Source organism: Buteo buteo, chromosome 10 (assembly GCF_964188355.1).
Source record: "Buteo buteo chromosome 10, bButBut1.hap1.1, whole genome shotgun sequence".
Lineage (NCBI taxonomy): Eukaryota > Metazoa > Chordata > Aves > Accipitriformes > Accipitridae > Buteo > Buteo buteo.
The window spans coordinates 25,675,806-25,699,934 of record NC_134180.1 but is presented as its reverse complement, the minus strand read 5'-3'; the positions used below and the strand labels follow the sequence as shown (position 1 = coordinate 25,699,934).

Here is a 24,129-nt window from a genome sequence, read left to right as displayed (position 1 = left end):
AGAAAGAAGTACATAGAGAATATTAATTTTATATTACTTTCAGTATGGCAGAAGGGCTTAAAGAAGCCTGATTTGCAGTATAACTTAATGGTAGGAAGACCGCATCTGTCCATATCCAGTTGTCTCCAGGGTCTCCTATGTGTCTGAACTTCTTGATCCACACTTATCTCAAAACAGTACAACTGTTTCTGGAGTTCATAAATTGAATTCAATCTAATATAGTTGCAGTATGCTCTATCCACTTGTTACAGCAATTGCAGCAAAATACCTTGAAACTGGCAACAAGAGAAGCTGATCACAAGTCAGAGCAAGGATTAAACTCCAGGCATGTTAAGCCTGTTGTGAGCCCAAACCAGAACAGCAGTGAATGACATTATATACCCAAAGAGATCTAGGCTGCTTTTTTGGTTGTACCGATATGGCTGCTATTGTTAAAAGATAAAAACCCAAAGAGCCTCCAGACTAAGAGGGGTTTTTTTGTTGGTTTGGTTTTTTTTTTGCCATCTATAGTGGGATTAAAAGCAACAGTCATGAGGTAGTACATTAGATGAATCTGCCCACTCACCATTATTAACTCTTTGGAATCCAAGCTCATGTATGTGACTAACTACTGAATTCTCCTGTTTAAGGAAAGAATTACCTTTGTTTTTGAAACTCATACTTTTAAAAGGATCACCCAGAGTAACTGGTATACACTGGTATACAACCTGAAAGATTTATCTTAAATGAACTTTGCTGACCGTATCACTAGACAGAGTTCAAACCACTGCAGTGTGTCACAAGTGAAAAGCAAAAGAGCAGCAAGAAATTTCCAAGACTGAGTCATTTCAGGCTTCTGTTTTTTTTTTTAATAGCACTTAAATATTTGGCCTCTGTTTTAAACTGCCAGCTTCTGTAAGTCATATTCAGTCTCACAGTAACAGAAAATGCTTTACAAAAATCCCCATAGATGTCAAGAAGTTTAAATAAAATCTATGAAATAATTTTAATGCATTAAAAGAAAGCTCATCACCAGATGTCCTGCTATTTATTTCATATTGCTCTGAATGTACTCTTACATTTCCTGACAAGTTTTTATAAAAAGTGTTTTTTCAACATTATCAGTTAAAGAGCACTTGAGCCAAAAGGAAATACGATGTTAAATGTATGTTGTATATCAGTTTTACCATAGATGAGTCTGCCGTATTGTAAACGTGACAAAGATTAAAACTAGCAACAAGTGTTCAGACCAGAAGGTTTCCAGTGAATCAGAACAGGAAACCAATAAAGCGATCAATGGGAGGTCATGACTTTTTGATCACTGCACTGTATGGTTAAAGAATCTGGTTTTGATCTAGTGCCGTGTAATCAAATTAAACTTTGAAGTTCTGTATCAAATATGCCATTGAAATAGAAACAGTGCTAAGGAAGTACCCAACTTTTAAACTATTTTCAAAAGAAATCAGTCTTTGGTAACTATAAGTCAGATTTTATCTATTGAGGGAATTTTTCTGAGATCTGACAAGTTTGTTGTAGTGAGATTGTATGCAATTCCGAAAAAAGTTCTAAGATGGCTTAGCCCTGGGAAGTTTCTATAAATAGCTAGTTTGTAGGTGGAAGGAAAGTTCCCAGAAACTCTTCCTACAAGAAGTTCTAATGAAAGTGTTTATTCGGAGTGAGGACACAGCAACAAAAATATTTTAAAACAGCAGCATGATCACACTGAACATACTGCAATTATTATAGCCAAGGAACTACCTAAATCTCAATGCTCCTTCTCCCTAGAGCATGCATCTATAAATACAAAAGTTACTGAAACCTCAAGCATTAACTAGAATGTACTGGCTGATACAGAGACCGAAAACGTACCCATTATGGGCAACAGTTACAGGAAATGATCATTTCGCACTTTTACTCTGTCCTTTTAAAGCAGGAGTTAAACTCAGCATTTTTAAATGGACTAAGTAACATTTGTTTTTGCCTCTGACTGCAGAAATTACTTCCATCTGTGTTGGCCGCCATTCTGAGAGTGATAAAAGAATTTTAGGAGGGGTTTCCACCACATTTCCACTGTTCGCTCCACTTATATTCAGGTAAATTTAGAGACATATTACAAGCTAATACATAGCTCTTCTGAGCTTGTTTCTCACACAGATGGCACCTGTGTATGGTTGCTAACAAATTTTTTTGCAAGGAACAACTACTCAGATAAATTCAAACCAGTCGAACCTCAATCCCTCCACTTTTCTATCCCCAAAACTTGATTTATAGGCAGAAACACAGGATAGACCCTGACATAGCTCTAATTAGTACAGCAGACAGGTCACGCAGCTTCAACACTCAAGAGAAGAGCATTATTGCCATGATAATGAACTAACTTTATCTATAATCGGTTTACTTGCTTTGGCAATCCAGACAAACTCTAAACAGAGACTTAGTGTAGTTAATTCATCTCTAATGCTGCAATCAAGAACTAGTATATTGCTCAGCAAGACAGATCTGGAGCTTTGACACAGTAGGATACAGTCAGGAAAAAAAAGCGGGGGCGGGGGGGCAATGCTTGTAAAGAGAACAATCACCAATCTTCATTTATTTTATCACTGAATCTGTCAGTAGTGGCAGTGAAACAGTTAAGATTCATACCTAAAACTGTTGCCCTTATTGAAGTGAATAAAGTCATACCTATTCCGTTTGAGGACAGACTACATCACTGTCCTGATTACACTGTTCACATTTAGAGGTTTCTTTCACTCATGAGATATGGAAGATATTTTGTTGATGGTGGTGTTACTGGGGGGAAGGGAGAGGAATCAACTTTACCTGATGCAAAGATGAAGATGAGTTTGTGGCAAGAGATTTGTGGAGTACAGTACCATCATTATGGAATCAATCCTACCTTTTTGGGCAAGTGTAACATGTCTGTGTTAATTACACTATGAACACCCATTCAAAATTAATTGAACAACTGATGTTCATAAAATATACAGGGATTCCATTGTGCAATAATGCTTCTGCCTGTTGATTGCTTAGTTAAGCCAAATGGTTTCTAAAGCTGGTTGTTTTATTAAGGGCAGAGTAACTAAGTTGAAGACAGTTATTGGAGAATTAAGACTACTAATCTGTTCAGTTTCACACTTCTGTAACAATCTTGGTATTACCAAGCCAGTGTAATATCTTTCACTCTAAAGGACAAGCTAAATTAAAGGAATAAAGCAATTCACTTTTCTAAAGCATACAGTATATATTTAACTATCCTGTGTAGACAAAGCTGCTACATTAGATTGGGTGTTTGCAAACCACATGACTTCACAAACGCTATCTTATCACATCACAGGTTCCTCAGACTGACCACAACCACTTAAATCAGACTCTGCCAGCACAGAGGCTCTGTAACTTTGACACATACTAGTAAAGCAATTGCATTTTTAGCTGTCCAGCAGCCTTGCAAGAACCTTATTTGTGGGGAGGGAAAAATCTGATGGTCTCTTGTCCAACTGTGCTTGCAAGATATGGTAAAAGAAAAGCACATGATTTATTGTGCTATAAACTTCCACCACAAGTTGAAACGCTTACTTTGTAAATCTGAGAGCTAGCATATTTCCTTTCAGGGACAACATTTCTTATCAAGTAAGAAAACATTTATAGAGAGCCACATACTTTGAAAGCATTTGTCTAGTAAAACAAACTATTAGAAGATGTTAACGTGATTCTAGTCCGTATTGAGAATCAGGTGCTTTGCAACAGTTAATACAGTACTTTTAACAAATATTACAGTTTTAGTGAGAACTATGAAGTGAAAACAATGTAAAAATTGACTGAAATAAATCCCACAAAGATCAGCTGGTTTTATGAAAGCAAGTAAAATGACAATTGCCAAGAGATAAATATACATCTGCCTGTACTACATGGAAAGCAAGTAGTACACTCCTTCCAGATGAAAGAGAGGAAAAATAAGTTGGCAAGAGACTGAGTGGAAGAGCATTATATCTAATTTTAAATTTTATAGGAAGAGTACTAGGCCTTTTTGGATTTGCTGTTCTCTCCTTAGTTCTGATGAAAGAAATGTTACCTATTTCTGTTTCCAAGATACCCAAATGCTGATAAATCTGGTCTTCTCTCATTCTCATTTGTCTATTGATCTGATCCACTGCTAGCCATCACCCTATAAACGTCTTCAGAGGAGAACTTTTAAAAAAGTTCTAGTAGGTTGAACTTTAACTAGAATTCACTTTCTATAATTAATCCTATCTCCATCATGCAAAGATACGTACAACTTATTCATAGCTTTAAAAGTTAAAGATGTGCCCACACTGCAGTCATGACTGCAACATAGCATAGGCACATCCAAACCAAGCAGCTGGACACCAGCAGTCTGAGTAAGCAGGATGATGCTCAGAGTTATCTACTCTGCTTCTGAATGTAGTCTAGGGGTGCTTCAGATAAGAGAACATTTGATTTGGTAAGCACTGAATTTGACTCAAAGGAAGCCTAGTAACGAAATTAACAGAGGAAAGGAATAATGCTTCCTGCTGGTATTCCATGATCAAGCCCAGATGCTATTATTGTGAGAGAAACAGGAGCTAGGAAAGCTGCTAGAAGTGGTCAACCCATCTTTTGCTACTCTGGTGTGCCACCAGCAGCATCCTAATTTTGTGCTTATCTATGGCTGATGCAGGAATCATCATTTAGCTGCTTGTAAAGATATTCCCCCATCTTCTCAGGGGACAACCTGGACTAAACTGTGCTGCGGACCATAATTGCTCACTGTACCATACTGATTTAAGATTATTAACTAATAATAAAAAAAAACAAGGAAGAAATAATTTGGCAGCTTTAAAACACAGCTTACCTACCATAAAAGTTTTCGGTATTTAAGACTAAGGGAACTTTAATGTGGTTTAAACTTTTCTCCAGTGTACTATAGTGCACTGAATTTTATTCAGGTCTCTATTATGTGGCCTATATAGGTGGGGTTTCTTAATTCTTCACACTGATGGCTACAGTTTACTTTCCCTTCTCCATTTTAGTTTCAGCAGTGAAAGCATAGAAAGCTAACCCAAGTTGCAAAATGTATCCTTAATTCAGCCATATTACCAATTACTCCTTTGGTCATAACTTATGCATTATTTATCCTCAAAGTAATTACTTAGAGTGTCTTGAATTTTATTTACACAAGCAAAATCTTTTAAAAGCACAGTATTTAATCTCCAACTTTTATATCTCTTTTCATTAAGCCAATCTTAAAATGTTAGCTCACCAGGAGCAAGATCAGACCATGAGATAACACCTATATCAGAATCTTACTGACTGCATTAGGTTCTTAAAACATAATATCAGATCCATTCCTAGATAAACTATATGTATGTGGGAATGGAAGAGTAGTAAACTAGTGGTCACTACTTCTTTGAATAGCCATCAAGTTTTCAGATACTGAAAATGCAAAATACTTCAGAAAAATCCTCCCTTTTCTGCATTGTCAATATGCAAGAATTTAATCACCAGAATTTCACTTAAAGTTACTATTATAAAGCCTTTTAAAAGCCTCAAAAAGTTATTTTGGTGAAATAATAATGCTCCAGTCATCTGTCATCTTCTTCTTTTCCATCAGCCATCCTTAAATATTGTTAACATGGGCATTTTGCAGAGGGTTTTCTAACTGTTGGAACAGTGTGCCACACTAACATCAGGATTTTGTTTTGCATTCAAATACCAAAACCACATGCATAAGATTTGCACAGTAGAAAACAATCTCATCCTTGCCTCCTCTCAAAATATTTCAAGTAACTATTTGTTAAAAGTATACCTCATTGCAGAGGAACAGGTAGGAGAAAACTAGCTCCATATTCTGTCTCCAACATTGGTCAATAGCAGATGCCTGGGAAAGAATGTAACAATAGGCAAGTATACTTTTCCAGAATGTTCTTCCCAAACTTGGGCAAGTAGCCCATTTTTCAAATATACATGTGACATCTGTGCATCTCTGGGGATTATTTTTTTTCCCCTATGAACTTAGGCCATTATTTTTTCCAATCTGTATTAACACAGATTTTAGTATGTGGAACAATTTCGGATCTAAAAGAATTTAATCTTTTAAATTTGCAAAAATCATATGCTCCAGTGTTTTTTTCAACACACCTCCAGTTTCATTTGAAGATCCTAATCCTTGCACTGGAAGAGAAGTGAACAAATGCTCCCTACCCATCTCCTTCATGCCACTTACAGTTTTGAATATTTTATACGCCCCCATTCAAATTCCTTGGATGAAAAAATCCCCAGCCATCTCAATTTACTAATGTTGTCTAGACACCAAAAATAGGTGAGTAGGAATTAGCTGATCCTCCTCCTTAGGGAGGAGTTGCACTGACTGCTGAAGGTGACTAAACAGCTAGAACATTATGAGAAGCAAAAGAAATGGCACAACGAAACAAGTCAGTTAATTTCAAAACTTTCTATTTTGCTTCAGTTATCTTCCCGGGTAACTTTGTGTTTATTATGCTTTTAGCATTAGTTCAGCCAAGTCCTAATTCAGTCATTTTTTTATCCCCTGGGAATGGTAAGAGATAAAGGAAAGAAACATCCCAATATCTTTTGAAAGCTCTACTCAAATCTAAGACAAAAATTGCAGATAAATTCCCAGAAACCTCCTTCTCTCCTCCACCAGTCTCCTTGACTCTATAGAGGTCTGAAACCTTTTATCTGGAAATCTTTTTTTTTTTTTTTTTTTTTTTTAACCTAAGAATATAGATCAAGAGCAAAAGGTACCAGGATTATTAAGAATATTTTGTATGAAAAAAATGCCAAATAATTTTTCAAAAAAACCTCAAAACAAAAACACATCATTAAGCTCTGAGTATTCAACTGCTTCCAAGCTAGAAAAAAAAACCTCAACACTGGATCCCTCAAGTATAGGAAAATGTTATTAAGAATGGATTTTAAAGAGCTATCTTCAGCATCCATATTCCTGCTTTCTAAGGAAAAAAATGTATGCTAAGCGAAGGAAGCACTAAGTTTCTGTATGTTGCTGCTCCTCTTCATAAAGCTGTCCCTTAACGCACATAGTATTCATCATAGCCTCATGGAATAATGCTCCGCAATCCCAAATTGTAGAGACTACTTGCTTTTGTGGACTTGAATACATTTTAATATCAAAACTGTCATAAGGTTAAAACAAACCTACATTTGAAATACTGTAGTAATATAAATAAGACTGAAATTTTTCAGCAAAACAAACTCATTAATGCATTCCAAGAGACACAAAAATCAGCTAGCAGTATGGCAAACACAAACTTCACAAAGTTTCACTTGAAATACAATTTAAACTTAAGCAATTCAGTCCTAAATCACAATGTATGTAAGACTGGAAACCACTTGCTTTTGTCTCCAAAGGTGTCTTGTGGTCTGCCAGTGTAGTTTGTGGGTAAGCACGTCAATTCTAATCTTTTGTACCACTCCTGTAATCTAGGTAACACATACAAGCCTTGCAACATCCAACAGGAAGCAGACAGCTGCTGTGTAATATATATAAAGTGACTGCATGTACAGAGGGGTAGTGCATGAAATGCAGAACTTGAGCAGTTTATAAATCATTAAATTCCATTCAGTTTTAATTCAAAGTAAAAAGTGGCGAACTAGAAAAAACCTCCTCCTTTTTTCCCCAGTGACTTATGTTGAAATGAATAACAACTAGTTCAAGATTTATCTTAGTCAGTTTTTCTTAAGCCTTCAACTTAATGGAAACTCCTAACAGTCCAAACTTTCTCCATATTCTTTTCCACATACAGTAACTGCTTTACTTCAGTACTACCTACTGAAATGGGATACTCTCTTGAATATTAAAAATGTTTCACAAAAGCTGCTTTCACTTAAGATTTCAGTGTCTAATCAAAGGCAACTTCTGTGAAGTACTAGCACTCCTTGTGCAGCCCGAGTATGTAACCCACAGTACAGATCTTGCAGTGCCTGTATACTCATGCCATTTATGTTACATCAGTTAAAGCACCTTAACTGTAAGGTCAAGTGACAGAGTATAGTGGTCAGCAGACCTTTTTTCTCTTGTGTCACAAGACAGGGCAAGCAACCTTGGGTACTTACTGACAAGAGTAACAAAGTTGCTTCACAGCAGCTGCAGCCTGTTGGGTCTACACAAGGGAAAAGCCTTTAAGTTAAAATCCTACTAAGCTAGAAGTCAACAATGCTGTAGAGATAGCTTTAAGAATGGAAGGAAAATGGAGGAAGAAAGGAAATACTAGGTAGAAAGACTTCAATTAATGAAAAGAAAAAATGGCAATGGGACACAAATTTCTGGAAAGGTAAGCAAAGTGTCTAAGTCTAGTGCATATTAAAAGCTCTGAAAGAAGTTTACATCATAACTTCCTGTTTGTGACAATCCTCAAAATTTCAGGTTTTCACACTAGTTTCAGCCTTCCACAACAAAGCCCTAAGGCATAAGCATCTAACAGCTTTGTGCCCAATAAAGCAACTCAGCCAGTAAGGACGAAAGGAAGTGCAGCACATGACACCAAATATACACAACTTTTCACAGGATTAGCTGTTGGCTAACTAGAAATACTGCAGTCTCTGAGTGTCCTTTCATTATGTGCCAGCAGATCTTCATATGTTGATAGGTTGTGTAAAAGATTAAAGCATAGCTGTCAGTAACTTTCTAGGGAATGAACATAAAAATGACTGATGTATTTACTAAAGTTAAAATTGCAAGTTAATAATTGATCTACATGTATGTGAACTCTGAGTGAAGTTACGGCTGCACTGAGAAATTTAAGTACGAATTCAGCATTTTACATATTAATATAAATTATGTTCAGTATTTTGATTCTAACCCATATTTGGTTACTCAAGTTAGTGCAAAGAGCTGCATGTGAGCAGATCTCAGATGGTGGGCATAGAGTACAAGTCTACAACACAAGTCTTGTTACAATGTTCTCAAAGCTCTAGATTTTGTGTGTTTGCTCTCCTGAAGTGTTCATCAAATACAAGTTTAAGAGCTACTGTGAAGTAGTCAATATACAATTCACCTTACCATGCTACAGAAGTCCACTGATTAGTATAAAAGGAATCAGGCAGGTATCTTGTTAGAGCAAACCAAAAATCCAATATAGTAATTCCATTTATAGTTAGTTATTTTACTTTATTTGAAAGGTAAGAAAAAAGGCATAATCATTTTCTATTTAATTTACCTTGTACCTTTAATAGCAGTGTGCCTCATTGTTTCAGTTATGGATGCCATACTACCAATTTCCAGTATATGCAGTTTTACTCAGTAACAAGAACACAACTACTTGAATTTACTACAAATAAGTCTTTTTATAATATAATTTGAAGACTGACTGTAGCATTACTACTCCTAGATGGGTAATAAAAGCAGCTGCAATTTATCCTTTAATGCAGCAAGCTGCACCATATTTGAGGCATGCAAAACTTTGAGCTTGGAAAAGGAAGACCAAAATTAATCAATGGACTCAGATTACAACAAAGGGCAATTGGTTCAAAGTTTTTAAAAGTACAGACAAAACTTTTTAAAAATAAAATTAATCATCTGAAATGATATGCAGCATTCTGATATGTAGCTGATTTAGGTTACCATGCTGGAACAGGTAAGAGAAATAGCTGAAATCTGTTCAGGGACCCCCTATTCAGGGTCAAATTTTCCTCCACTACAAAGTCAAGAGGGGTCACAGCAGCAGCCTGTTGCACCTGTGCTGTAGTAAATCCCTCCTCCCCCCGCCCTCTTTTAGTGGGGAGGATTCAGCTTTAGATCTTGGGCAGTAATAGTAACCCTCTCTTTGCCATTCTTTGGTGTTCCTTATTGGTGTTCCTCACCTGGTATTCTAGGTTTGCCCTGTCCCTGGCTACTAGCCTGGCTTGCAAACACTGATGGAACAGTAGACCTTTCCCTGGAACTCTGCAATTAGGATGGATCATGCTGTTCACACATCTTGGTACCATCACCATCTGATGGATCATATCATAAGATAGAATTGAAGTATCTAGCTCCTCCAGGTTCCACTGATACAGGAACATATGCATTCAGATTGCTGGCCAAAGACATGAAATAGTGTTTATCAGAAGGCCAGAATATGGACTTAGTTTGCAGTTACTTATATTCAATATAGGATTTATTAATTATTTTGTTCCATCCTTCAGATGGAGAACCTGCAAGTCTTCTGATGTAAACTTCTGTAAAAATGCAGTAATGGAGACAAGAAAAAAAAGTTCAATAAGTGGAATCAACACTGCCATGCCAAGACATTTAATCTTGTTTCACACACACCTATCCCACCCCAAACTTAAACTATAATTTTTGCATTAATTTATGTCCAGTTTACAATATATTAGATGGTAACCATGCAGTCACCAAGAACTCTGTTCCTTTACCAGTGCCTTTTACATGTTAACCAGTTGGGAGGTTGTGGTCAGCATGTCACGTACACCATCAGCCTATCTTCAGGAAGATGAATTTGCAAATTGGTAACGTTTCTTTTAGCTTTTGCAGAAGTAGAATCAAAAAGCAGCTAGCCAAAAAGCAAAGAACACGGTCATTAATGGATCGACACCTGAAGACACTTCAGTGCACATCTAAAAAAGTTGGTTTATTTAATTGGTATTGACTAACTTATACTAATCCTAACATTTAACAATTGAGGGCAAACATTTTTGCCTCTTTCTATTGCCATTTTATTCAGATTTTGCTGTTTCAGGAAGAACTGCAAGCAAAGTTCTTTACTTCGCAGCTACCTTAATCCAAGACTTAATTGTTATTTATTAGCAGCAACTTACCTATAAATACTACATACATTTCAGACTTAACCTTACATTATCTCAAAATCAGCCTAGTGGGTTATGCTCAAAGTAAAGGATTGTGCATGAAGTATTACTTTCCCTCCAAAGTTTTTGAATAAAAACTAGACAAACAGTTATGTAATAATAAGGAAAAGGGGAAAAAAGAAAAAAAAAAAAAAGAGTCATTAGTAAACAAGGACTTCCAGGCTTTAAGAAACTTTGTATAAGGAAGCATTCAGAAATGCTGCCTATGTAGAAAATGTCTACTACATACAGAGTTTCCTCCTAGTGTTTCTATTTATCCTAGAGTGAGATACTTTGTTCCTATAGTGTTTACCTAGTTGGAAATTAAACACTAAGCCACAAAAAAGCACACAGCTGGAAGAAGCCTGCTCTTCTACATGGAATTACTCAAACTCTGCTATTGTTGAAATTCATATTCTCCCTAGCTGGTATTTTCTTTCAATCAAATTGAAGTGCTAATAAAGATTTGTGTAGACTTAACTGTTTAGGAATCACTGGTACTACTCAGTATTATCACTGTTCTGTGAACTATCAAAACTCATCTTCATTCCAACCTGTTCGCATTAACTTCTAGACATTAAACACATACATAATTGTATGCCATTATGACAACTGAGTTGGCCAGCCGGGCATATGACAAATGCTTGTATAGAGAAAATTATGCAACAGTTTTCCAACAGTAATTCTACTTTTCCTCCAAAGTAGTGGTTTCTTACCTTGTAAACCTACACTGAGTGGAGGAAAAAGTCAGTACAGTGCCTTATTTATTCATCATGCAAAATATGCAAAATATCTGGCTTTCTGAGATTTCTACAAGCAACTTACTTTCTCATAAGAAACAAAAAAAGCTAGTCATAGTCCTTTACTGGAAAAAGCCAGGTTATTGATTTTTAAATTTGTTTTTAAGTAAGCTTAATGACTGGTAAAGGTGCTGGACTGATAGCCCTAGAGACTATCCTCAATACCATAGACAGCATTCCAAGATCCTCCACTATGTTATGACTCTCAAGGGATTAGTCCTAAAAGGTTGAATCCAGAAAGATTGTTATGAAAACACTACCTACACTTAAATAAAGAAAGGATGTGTATATTTAACAAAAGCAAAAAGCCAACAAAAAAAATTAGGTTGTATTGCTCTATGATACTGCAGTTTTAAGCAACACTATCAGAGCTGTGCGTTAGAAGGCATGTAGAAACAGAAGCAGACTACAATGCAAAGATGACTGGGCATTTTGCATACAGTGTAGTATTAGGTAGAGACATTTCTTCACAATGCAGGATGAACTGAAATGAGCCAGCGAGCACAGTAGTTACATAAGCCATTTTAGTTTCAGGACCTTCTGATCTTTTTAACTAACAGAAAGTTACTACAACTATTAGAGCAAGGAAGTTTGAAGACAGAAATTTCATAGGTTGAAGGTTTTGGCAGTTTAGAACTTAAAAATCTGTTAACTGATATTAAGCAAGCATCCTTTTTCTTTTTAAGCAATCTCAGTACACTACCACATAAAATTCATCCTCACAACAGCAAGAGCCAAGAAAAATCTACACGTGGACTCTTCTACTTGCACAAATGCAATTTAGTTTCTAACCAAATTAACCTTGAAAGTTGTAGCAAATAAAGACATAAAGGGGCTTATTTTCATGCACGCAGCCCCAAATGCAGCAAATGCAACAGTAAAATATGATCAACTCATGAGATGAAGGACAAAACCAAGATGGAACATAAATGTTGATCTCATTTAATGTCAAATCACATAAGTAAGCAATTTTTTGTTCTCTTACATCCCAGGATAAGGGCAAGATTCACATAAAAGAGTTAGTTTTATTGCATTCATTTTAAACAACATATGTCGGCAAAATCAGGTACTGAAGCTGTAATAACTATTAGATAAGCAAAACCTGCTACAAATGAAAGATAGGACAAAAGATGCAAGTGATCAGAGACAGTAGCATTTTATCACTTACCTCATGATGCAGCTCAGCTATCTGATCTTTCAGTTCTCTGATGTACTGGTTAGAATCAGATTTATTAAGCTGCCCTTGAATTTTTCCTTCTTCTTTCTGTTTTGGTTAAAAAAAAGGATCTTATTCAAGTTATTCATGGATATACTATATTAAAAATCTTATTTTAACTGTCTGCATATTTTTGTCACGAAAAGAAGCTATTCACAGACACCATCCAGCAATTTTCATTTGGTTGAAGTTTCAGCAGGTATGTAGGGGTGTCAACAGCTCAGACCAAGTTGACCCTCTCAATACCAACCATAGTACAGGCAGGATTCTATGGAGAAGCATGAAGAATTAACAAAGCTTCACAGGTGGAATTCACATCCAATGTACATGAGGTTGCATGTGCAATTTAGTAAAGCATCCTACAGAATATTATCAATATATGGAACATATCTTAGTGTACATTATTTTCACTAATGTAAAGCTTTCATTTACTAACAAGGAATTTCCCTTTGTCTCCAAGTGGCAAGTAAACAAAACATGTTCTTTCCTTGCATTGTAGGACATGCACTAGGAAACACTACATATGACAAGCTTTTTTTCTACCCTAAAAAAAAAGTTGTAACATAGAAAATATGGTGGTATTTATTGTACAGGAGTTCCAGAGAGTGTAGGTGAAGAGAGGTACATCCCCTAGCACCAACGCTGTGAGAGGTACAGAGAAAAATTCTCAAGTAAAAAAAGCCAGAGGAATGTGAAATTTCCCTTGTTTGTCAACCAAATGCAGCTCCTAAGTTTCAAGATGCTCAGGAAGGTGTCATCTGCACTTGAATGCCTGCAACACTAACTTTCAGCTTGTCTCTAAAGGGAATCCTAATGTGACTGAACCAAACTTGGCAGATCCGAGATAAATAACCACCCTTGATGGAGAAGGCAGCCCATGTCTTCAGTTTGCTACTATTAAGTCAAGAGCAGCAGGTTTTGGTTTTTTTCCTGAGTAATTTCTGAAGCAGCGACCAGCTTTAGAGAACAGAAACACCTTGATTTTATATAAATCTTTACCTTGACTGTAAATCACATACAACCAATATATTACAGAAATACAAATATAATGTGAATATCTGTTTTTTCTACCTGTAGCTCATTTTGCTGAAGTTTAATTAAAACTTTAGGAAAGCAAAGAGTTAATTTCAACAACAGGCAAAGTCAAAGTCATTTGCAAACAGAGTTTAAATACCTTTTAGAATGAAAGGTGTCAACTATTCCTCAAAATACAAGACAAAAAGCTTTAATGGAGCGGTTCTTTTAAAATATCCCTCTGAAATACCAACACCAGGACAGAACAAGTACCAGGATGTTAGGGGAAGGGACAATATACCACCTTCCAAATACTTTTGCTGCATGAAGAGAACAACCTTGAGCACTGACAGTGTTGGCAATCTCAAAGCAATTTCTCTAATTTGAGACTGTTTTTCTTGCAACAAGGTACGCATTACAATGTTGTTAAAAAAATAACTTTGTCGTATTCACTATTAATTCACAGGATCTGCAATATGGAGGCACAAGATCCTTTAATGCATAATTCTACATTGAACCTAGTTTCCAAGGCAACCTATTGCTCAAATTCACAAAAAAAAAAAATTATTAACAACCTTACTAATTGTTCCTGTCCTAAATAGGTTAAAAAAAGCCCCAAAACATAAGCCCATCAATCTCTCTTTACAAGGATGACTACTGGTATTGGAGAAACCAAAACAGAAGCAACATAACCTACAGATTAAAAATAATGCTGTTTACATCAGTATATAGAAAAAGCTTCATTGCTGTCAGAAACTAAGGTTCCAGACAATGACAATGACCTTATCTCTCATGGTAGCAGGAATATATGGGAGAAATGCTTGTCTAAGTCCTTTCCCTCTGTTTGAAACACTGACTTTTCTATTTAAGCCTCTTGTTCTGTGGACTCCAAATTCATAGAATGGTTTGGGTTGGAAGGGACCTTAAAGATCATCTAGTTCCAATCCCCCTGCTGTGGGCAGGGACATTTTCCACTAACCAGGTTGCTCAAAGCCCCATCCAACCTGGCCTTCAACACTTCCAGGGATGGGCATCTACCACCTCTCTGGGCAACCTGTTCCAGTGCCTCACCACCCTCACAGTGAAGAACTTCTTCCCTACATCTAATCTAAACTTACCTTCTTTTGGTTTAAAGCCATTACCCCCTCTCCTATCACTACATGCCCTTGTAAAAAGTCCCTCTCCAGCTTTCTTGTAGGCCCCCTTTAGGTACTGGGAGGCTGCTATAAGGTCTCCCTGGAACCATCTCTTCTCCAGGCTGAACAACCCCAACTATCAGCCTCTCTTCATATGAGAGGTGCTCCAGCCCCCGATCATCTTTGTGGCCCCCCTCTGGACTCGCTCCAACACGTCCATGTCCTCCTCATGCTGAGGGCCCCCGAGCTGAATGCAGTACTCCAGGTGGGGTCTTGCAAGAGCAGAGTAGAGGGGAAGAATCACCTCCCTCAACCTGCCGGTCACACTTCTTTTGATGCAGCCCAGTATACAGTTGGCTTTCTGGGCTGTGAGTGCACATTGTCAGGTCATGCTGAGCTTCTCATCAACCAACACCCCCAAGTCCTTCGCCACAGGGCTGCTCTCAATCCACTCATCACCCAGCCTGTATCTGTGCTTGGGATTGCCCCAACCCGTGTGCAGGACCTTGCACTTGGCCTTCTTGAACTTCATGAAGTTCACACAGGCCCACCTCTCAAGCCTGTCAAGGTCCCTCTGGATGGCATCCCTTCCCTTCAGCATATTGACCGCACCACACAGCTTGGTGTCATCGGCAGACTTGCTGAGGGTGCCCTCAATCCCACTGTTTCCATCACCAACAAAGAAGTTAAACAGCGCTGGTCCCAATACCAATACCAACCAACCCCTGAGGGGTGCCACTCATCACTGCTCTCCACTTGGACATGGAGCTGTTGACTGCAACTCTTTGAGTGCAACCATCCAGCCAATTCCTTATCCACCAAGTGGTCCATCCATCAGATCCATGTCTCTTCAATTAGAGACAAGGATGTAATGCAGCACAGTGTCAAATGCTTTGGACAAGTCCAGGTAGATGATGTCAGTTGCTCATCCCTTATCCACCAACAGTATAACCCCATCGCAGAAGGCCACCAAATTTGTCAGGCACGATTTGCCCTTAGTGAAGCCATGCTGGAGGTCACCAATCACCTCCTTATTTTCCATGTGCCTTAGCATAGTTTCCAGGAGGATCTGCTCCATGATCTTGCCACGCACAGAGGTGAGACTTACTGGCCTGCAGTTCTGCAGGTCTTCTTTTTTTCCGCCCTTTTTAAAAATGGGGGTTATGTTTCCCCTTTTCCAGTCAGTGGGTAATTCCCCAGACTGCCATGACTTCTCAAATATGATGGCTAGTGGCTTAGCCACTTCATCTGCCAGTTCACTCAGGACCTGTGGATACATCTCATCAGGTCCCATGGACTTCTGCAGCTTTGGGTTCCTTAGGCAGTTACTATGTAACTGTACCGTATAGTACAAAAAAGCAAGATTAAAGCAAGGTTTATCATAAATAGAAGATAGGTGCCATAGCTCTTTTAAAACTAAAGTGTAATAAATAGCTGAGGTTACATTCAAACTGGGTGCACAAGAGGACATGAAACAGGCATTCCCAAGTTAAGTCAGTATAAACTAACAGCAGAAGCAATAACATTTACTAGCTTAAGTTTGGTGCTGCACAAATAGCTGAAAGCTGATAGTGTATACTATATAGAGTATACCATATTGGGAGTTACACACTTTCATTATATTTAAGTGGTTTTATTGTTACTTTTTATTCTATAAATAACACTGTAAAGTTAATGCAGATATCACAGAATAATTTGACATGTATGTTTGCTCATGGAAGAACAGACTCTAGCTCCAATCAGAGCTGAATGTCAAGCTTAAGCGTGGCTTGCAAGATCCTCATTATTAGTGAAGGGCAAGTAAGTTTCAGTTTTCCTTTCAGAACTACAGATTTTGTAGAGCTGACAATTCACAAAAACGTATTTAGCACAAAAAAGGAACCCTGCAATGTCACTTTCTACAAACATACTTTTCAAAGAAAAGTCATGCTGTAACTTCCTCTTGCAACGTTCAAAACACTAAGTCAGAAGCTGATCCTTTTAACTGGCTGCAACAGAAATCAGATATTTCTAGCTAACTAAGCCTATGTTCTTTAAGCTACAAAGTCTCTCTACAGTGGGTAAACTGGAAGGACAACATAGGAGAAATTTTAGGACAAGGTATCAGAGTCTTCTTCACAGCTGCTGTTCATCTCTCTGAACAACAGCAAAGATATAGTCTACTTTTTTTTTTTAAAATAAGCTAAGTGGATTATGCCATTAATTTAGTTATTTAAAAGAAACTCATGCAGGTGCAGTAACAAACCACTGGAAAACATGCAGGGGTCAGACACTACAACATTAAAATATTTTTTAATTCTTACCAAAATAATCTAATTTAGAGAATAAAGCATGAGGAGGCAGCTGAAAGTTTACATGTTTCAAATGAACCAAAACATTTATTTTATAAAAAGTAGTTTTATATGTCAGATTATGATCTTTAAGTTACCCAACATTCTTTAAAACTGTGAGAAGAGATTGGTATCTCTCATCAGTACATATATTTATTTTCATACAAGTACAAAATATTACTATAATCTGCAAAATTGTTTAACTTTCCAGTCACGTTTTATATTTGCATTAATTTCAGATTACTTGCCATTTCCAGCTTCTGAAGTGCATTTGATAATCAAAGGCAAATTTTAATGTGAGTAACTTAAATTTGTGGTAATATTCTTTAACACTAGTTTTTCATTAGGGCAGCTTGACAGAAGTCAAGGAAAAATTGTTGGTGGGAAAAATGTCAACTGCCAGTTCCTTTTAACATGACAGAAAGCAGTATTAAGAGCTTTCCCTACTATCTGTTGGTATTTGTGACAAAGACAGAACACTTTCTCCCAAAAATCGTGTAGTTCTAGATTTGCTTCTCAACCTACCCTAGATTATACGACACGTTATCTATTACTTCCTGATTATCTTAAAAACCTATTTCTTACTGTTTTTAATCAAGTGATCTTAATATCATCCTAGAGTCTCTTTCAAGGAGTATTGTCAGGGTGCATCCAACTTGAGACAGTGAAAACTTCCACCACTCCAAAACAAACCCTATATGTTTCCCCCATGCAGGTTAGATTCCCACTTGTACATCATAATTCCAGATGACACTAGATCAGTGCCAAAGCACAGCTATATGCCACTGTGATTGGTGAAAGCCCGAAACAGCAAGCACACTCAGGCTCCAAACATTTATGAATATACATGGAAACTGCACAAAGGATTTTATGTTCATATTTCATTTAGTATCTTAATTAAGAAAGCTTGAGCAGCTTCAGCTTGGATTTTTCTGTTTCAAATATAACAACTATATTATATAGATATAATTTCTAACTCTTGAGACGGATCTCTAGTCATGAGGCAACTGAGATTAATATCAGAGTTACTATTTGGTCTTAGTTCAGAATCTGAATTAAACTTGGCCGAGAAAGAGGGACAGGGAATTAGCTAGGTTGCAAGTGACATTAAAGTGAGACAAAAACTGAGAAGTAAAGAAACAACAAGTACTGAATGGAACTGAAACAAAGGTAAGAACCTTAGACAATAACACTGATGGATTCTTGCAGATTTCATCTTCAGCCCACTATCTGCAGGATATGGCTGCTGTGTTTACTTAGTTAGTTGATGTACTGCAGGGCAACTGAAGATAATAATCTTCCAGGAAAAACTACTAGCCCTCTATCATTCATTTGCTTCTCTGGAGATGTATGTTTTCCATTCTTCCTGTTCTATTGATGCCATCCTTCATTTTGCTTCCAGGTATCATAACCCTCTAAAGAACAGATTAATTCATTTCTCCTCCTAAGGGTCCAATAGTATATGTTGAAAAGGTTTCTAGGCTCAGGCAGGAAGAAATTAGTCTTGTATGGATTAAGTCTTGTCTGGCCTCAGCCACCTAAGCCTAAGAACCAGCTATAGCAGATGGAATCTCAACTACTGAGATCAAAGGGTAACTTGAGCTGGCAAACAGAGGGCTACTTGCCCAAAGGACAGAAGCCTGAACTCTCTGTGGTCCAACCCCAGCAGCCAGGGAGGCTGGAGCCCACATTCAGGACATTCTTGATACCTTTCTTTCTTGTCAATCCTAATATTATTGTTATTGCCAGCTTCTTGCTTCAAATGTTGAGCCATGCAGATGTGCTGGAAAACACACACTGTTAGGATGGATTGATTTGGCCAGTCTTTCACAGCTAAACCAAATTCATCTCAACTCTCTTAAATGGTAAGGGTGCTCAAGGGCAAAGGACATAAAAACTATCTTCTGTAAAACCACCAAGGAAAAAAGGGAGCTGACTGCCCTGCTCAAAGCCCTTTTATATTCTGAATCTGGCTTTAACTTTCAATTGTTTTAAATACCTAAAATCTAAGGGTTTCTGTTTCCATTAAATCACATTTTCATATGCTCTGGCTGTAAACTTGTCCAGCTTTTTCATAATAGAATAGAATAGACTATTTCAGTTGGAAGGGATCTACAGTGATCATCTAGGCCAACAGCCTGACCAATTCAGGGCTGACCAAGTTAAAGCATGTTATTAAGGGAATTGTCCAAATGACTCTTAAACAATGACAGGCTTGGGGCATCGACCATCTTTCTAGGAAGCCTATTCCAGTGTTTGACCACCCTCTTGGTAAAGAAATGCTTCCTAATGTCCAGGCTAAATCTCCCCCGGCACAGCTTTAAACCATTCCCACACGTCCTATCACTAGGTACCAGGGGACCCTCTCCACTTCTCTCTCCTCAGAGAGCAATGAGGTCACCCCTCAGCCTCCTTTTCTCCAAACTAGACAAGCCCAAAGTCCTTCGGTCCTCCTCATAGGACTTTCCTTCCAGCCCTTTCACCAGCTTTGTTGCCCTCAAGGACCTTAATATTCTTAAATCATGGGGCCCAGAACTGCACAGTATTCAAGGTGAGAGCACACCATAAGTTACTAAACAGCCCCACTGACATAAGAAAAATTAAATTGCTTTCATGTACCTTGAGTTAATTTAATTGAATGCTTCCTATTGTAGCATTTACTTCAGTAGGAACCAGGCATTTCACTCAGCATTTTTTTTTTATACTGTGCTTGAACAGTTTTGTCCTACTGTGCTTGAGTAGTTTTGTACTTCTGAAGAAAACACTCAGATCAACTGTACTGGTTCAAAAGTGAATGTTAAGACTCCACTTACAATTTAAAAGTCTTTAAGGTATGAACATCGCACCTTTTAGAAGGAAATAGCATAAGCAATTAGTAATCTCTCTATGTTTTTTTTTTTTTTAAATCTAAGATTATACAGAGAGGATGTGGGTTTTGGGGGTTGTTTTTTTTTTTGAGGGGGAGCACTATTACAGAAAATCTGTGGTATTAGGGGAGGTCACGACACGAAGAATAGCTGGTCTCTAGGCAAATAATAGCCATTTTAAGTTTAAAATTAACATACAGTGAAAAAGCTGGATAACATATCAATAAGCTAAGTGTGAGTATTATCAGAATAGCAAAATAATGAAAGCTAGCCAATTCTGGAATTTAGGAATTTTGCTTGAAAGCACCCTGCAGTCATATGTGAGTGATCTCTACATCCTTTCCCTGGGGTACTGCTTCTGCATATTGGCACCACTGCAGTGCCTACCTCCTTTTCCCGAAAGGGTTTTTAGAAAAGTAATGCCAGTTGGTGTTACATTGTAATTAGAGATCCATGATTTCGATTTCACTGCTTTTGAAGATTAGTAACTCCCCCCAGTCTTATCTCTTCCAACAGACCAGGTCCACCAGCACTGGCAGGGTTAGAAAACCCTCTATCAGGGAAGCAAACACCCTAGTGGCCAGGTATCACCTCTGCTCAAGGAAAAGATTCTTGTAACAGTGTAAGCAGCCAATACACAACCAACCCAACCTCCTGCCTCAGACGTTATGTATAGAAAGGGAGTAGCACGGGCAGTGAAGCAGGAAATGAGCCCTACAGATCAAAAAAATCAGCTGCTAAAACAGAACTCACTTAGACCCCTTCAGTTTTGGAAGCTCTCACCTCTCTCAGCCTGCTCTGAAGTACTAGAGTGACTGTACTTGCATGCATATCAAGAGTTACACTGAGAACTCCTGAGAAGAAAAATCTGTTCCCCAAAAATTTGCTTCTTAGAATGAGGAAAAATTCTGCCCACCAAAAATTATCAGTTGAGATTCATGGTTGGAGTATCATACTTAAATCCTCCTTTGTCTGGCTTTCTAAGAGAAAGGTACTTTCTGTACTTTAAAAAGCAGCAGCAGCAGCTAGTCTCAAGAAACACACACGATGGCTACTGAGAACTACTAAGCATGTGGAGACCTTCCAAACTCAATCAGCATAGGACCAGGATGCACAGCTGGCAACACAGGAGTACAGGGACAGACTGCTTCAAAGCATGCTGATCTTAAATACCTGAAACCATTACTGCATAGTACCCCCCCAAAATCAAATATAGTAGTCATGATAAAACAAAGTTTAAAAACAAATAAATCAATCAATCACTGGAAACCACCTGGAGGACACTGGAAGGCTTAAGCCTGCTTTTGCTGCTCAACCAAGGTCTAAGTATAAGATACAGAAGATCAATGTAATCAAATATCAGTTGCAGGTGTTTCATCCCAAGAGCAGCACAAGCACAAAGTTTTCCAAAACACTCTTAATGAACACATCAGAGCAAGGAAAGAAATACACATCAACAAGAAAATAAGCCGTTTTAAATAATAAGAAAGCATCTAAGATTGTTTTCACTTTAATAACTACAAACTTAAAAACAGAGAAAAACAAAAACAATGGTTTTATAGGCAGTCAAAATCCAGGCACACCAGTTGCTGTTCCTCAGAAAACAGTGTACCATCTTTACTAAAAATGTCTAGAGAGTAGGACATTTCCCTACCACCCTTAGTTTGATCTTTTCTGGCTTAGAAATATTTACTTGGTAACAATCTGCCTCAGCCTCTTTTCAGAGGAGGCTTTAAAATTCTTACTCTGTGTTAAAAGACACTGCATTAAAAATGTAAATGAAGTTTATTCAGAAGGGTAAATGTGGTAACTAGTGTCCTTTCAGTGACTTTACAGTGACTCATTCTAGACTTTCAAAAAACACATCACTAACATCACACACCACTATTGATAACAGTGAAAAAAAGTTTCCTGTAATTTGAAAAGATGGAAACAATTTCTTTACTCAACAGTCAGTACTTGGAAAAGTTATTAAACAGAGGTCATAGAAAGGCTTCATTCTAATGAAATAGTGCTGAAAGTTTAAATTGTGGGGGAGAGAACTAGCACAATCATGGATTTCCTTTACAGTTTTTCTCAAAGTAGCTTTGACATGGTTAGAGATAGGGTAAATGTGACAAAATTCTCTGAATCTACCAGGAAACACATCAGGAGGAAGTGATGTTACCCCCTGTCCAGATCACCCTAACAAAGAGAAGAATGAATTCTTACAGTTTTTGCTTTAAGATTACTCAGACCTAAAACCAGTTTTCTGTACTACCAGTGAGCTCTGTAACTCTGCAACTGAAGCCAGCCACAGATAATTTTAAGAGGATGCTACAAGTCACCAGCCTGAATAGAAATGGAGGGAGAGGGATTAAGCTGCAGAGCAGAGACTGCAGCTGCCCCAGCTCTGCTTCCCCAGACTGCCTACACTTTCACTGGCCTAGTGCTCCTTACCCTAGCTAGCTGATTGATTCTAGCTTGTAACTGACTTGACCTCGCCTGAATTTCTCTGTAGCCTCTTCTCTCATTTAGTCTGTCCTTCCTTCAACTACTGCACGGAAAAAACAAAAACACCACCAAGGGACTAACAGGACTGCCCATATGCAATCAGAAGGAACACTTACTATTAGGCCAGAAGTATAGCGAAGCTTGGTAGACTTTTCTTGGCAGCTTTAGGAAACCGCACACAAGCTAAAAGCAACAGGGTTTTAAAGGCTGATATCAAGAATTTAAAAGCATTTGCTTGTTGCAGTTTGAAGCTATCAGACCAGCTCAGATGAAAACAAGAAAGATTCATTCCCTGAGGAAACAAACCTGAGGTTTTGCTGATTGACTATAGATATAGGGGGAGACAATATCCATTCCTTAGCCTTGCCTCTCTACATCTTACAAAAGGATGGGACAAAAGGGATCAGAGAGTGCATATAGCTTGGCCAAAACAAGTCATTTAGTTATAGGATGTGAACTTCTAACCTTTGTGAGAAAGCAGAACATATCATATTAAAGAGAACAGCTTCTCCCCAGTGTGGAGATACAATAAATAGTAGCCCAGCCATCCAAAAATCCATCCGTCATTTGTTAATAATTTGCTCAGATGTCCTGCTCAAAGCCCAGAAGCCTGCTAAATACTTCCAAGTCATGTTTGCTTCCCAAGGGTTTTATAAGCTGAACTGGCAAGTGAGAGAAAAATAAGGAGAGGATAGAGGAGAAAAAGGCTGACAAAGTAAGCCTTTATTTATACATAACTTCAGGGTTTTTCTTTGTCACTTCTGGAGCTTAGGTATATGCAACATAAACTTCAGTTACACTTCAATTTTGTGTTACTTTTGCTATGGAACGACTCACACATTTCTTTTGTTTTTAGAATATCCATCACGTATTGGACTATTCCTTACACTTCAATATGCTTACAGAAAAGTTTAAAAGCTTAGCATCAAGAACTGAATGCTTGACCAAGATAAGATGACATTCAAAACATGTAAAAAATAACTGCCTAACATCATAATAAACTGACATCTTGCTGCAGAATGACATCTACCATTAAATGATAGAGTTCTATCTCCTTCTCCCTGTCATTATTACTAACCAAAACTAAGAGCAACCCAGAAACTGTGATTTAAATCTAGCATTTGTGTGTGTAATGTCAGATCAGTTCTTCTGTGGGAGTAGTGATACTCTGCGTTACAAATTTAACACCAGTGTCTTGCACCTACACCTACATGAACATTTAAAAGAAAACTGCACAATTTAGGTTAAGCATTGCTATGGACCATGTGGACCTGGCACTGAATCCCTACAGCTTCTTAGAAAAGCACCATCCCCCTCAAAAAAAAAAGAAGGTTATGCGGTAAGTTAACTTCCTCCCTTCATCTTTATCAGCTTTGAAACAATATGACAAGCAGACCTATTTGTGATGCTCCGTGTTAAAAGCACAATTAACTTTGAGATGGACACCTATGCTCCAAGACTGGCTAATTGTAT

At 37.7% G+C, this 24,129-nt stretch overlaps 1 protein-coding gene across 5 annotated transcripts in view; it reads right to left on the bottom strand.

Annotated features, from left to right (window-relative positions):
• EVI5 (ecotropic viral integration site 5) overlaps nt 1–24,129 on the bottom strand; it is an 87,783-nt gene that overhangs the window by 11,396 nt on the left and 52,258 nt on the right. For all 5 annotated transcript variants that reach the window (XM_075039002.1, XM_075039003.1, XM_075039004.1 and 2 more), the window contains one exon: nt 12,769–12,864. In XM_075039002.1, the coding sequence (XP_074895103.1) occupies nt 12,769–12,864 (96 nt within the window). The remainder of the gene's footprint in view (nt 1–12,768; nt 12,865–24,129) is intronic.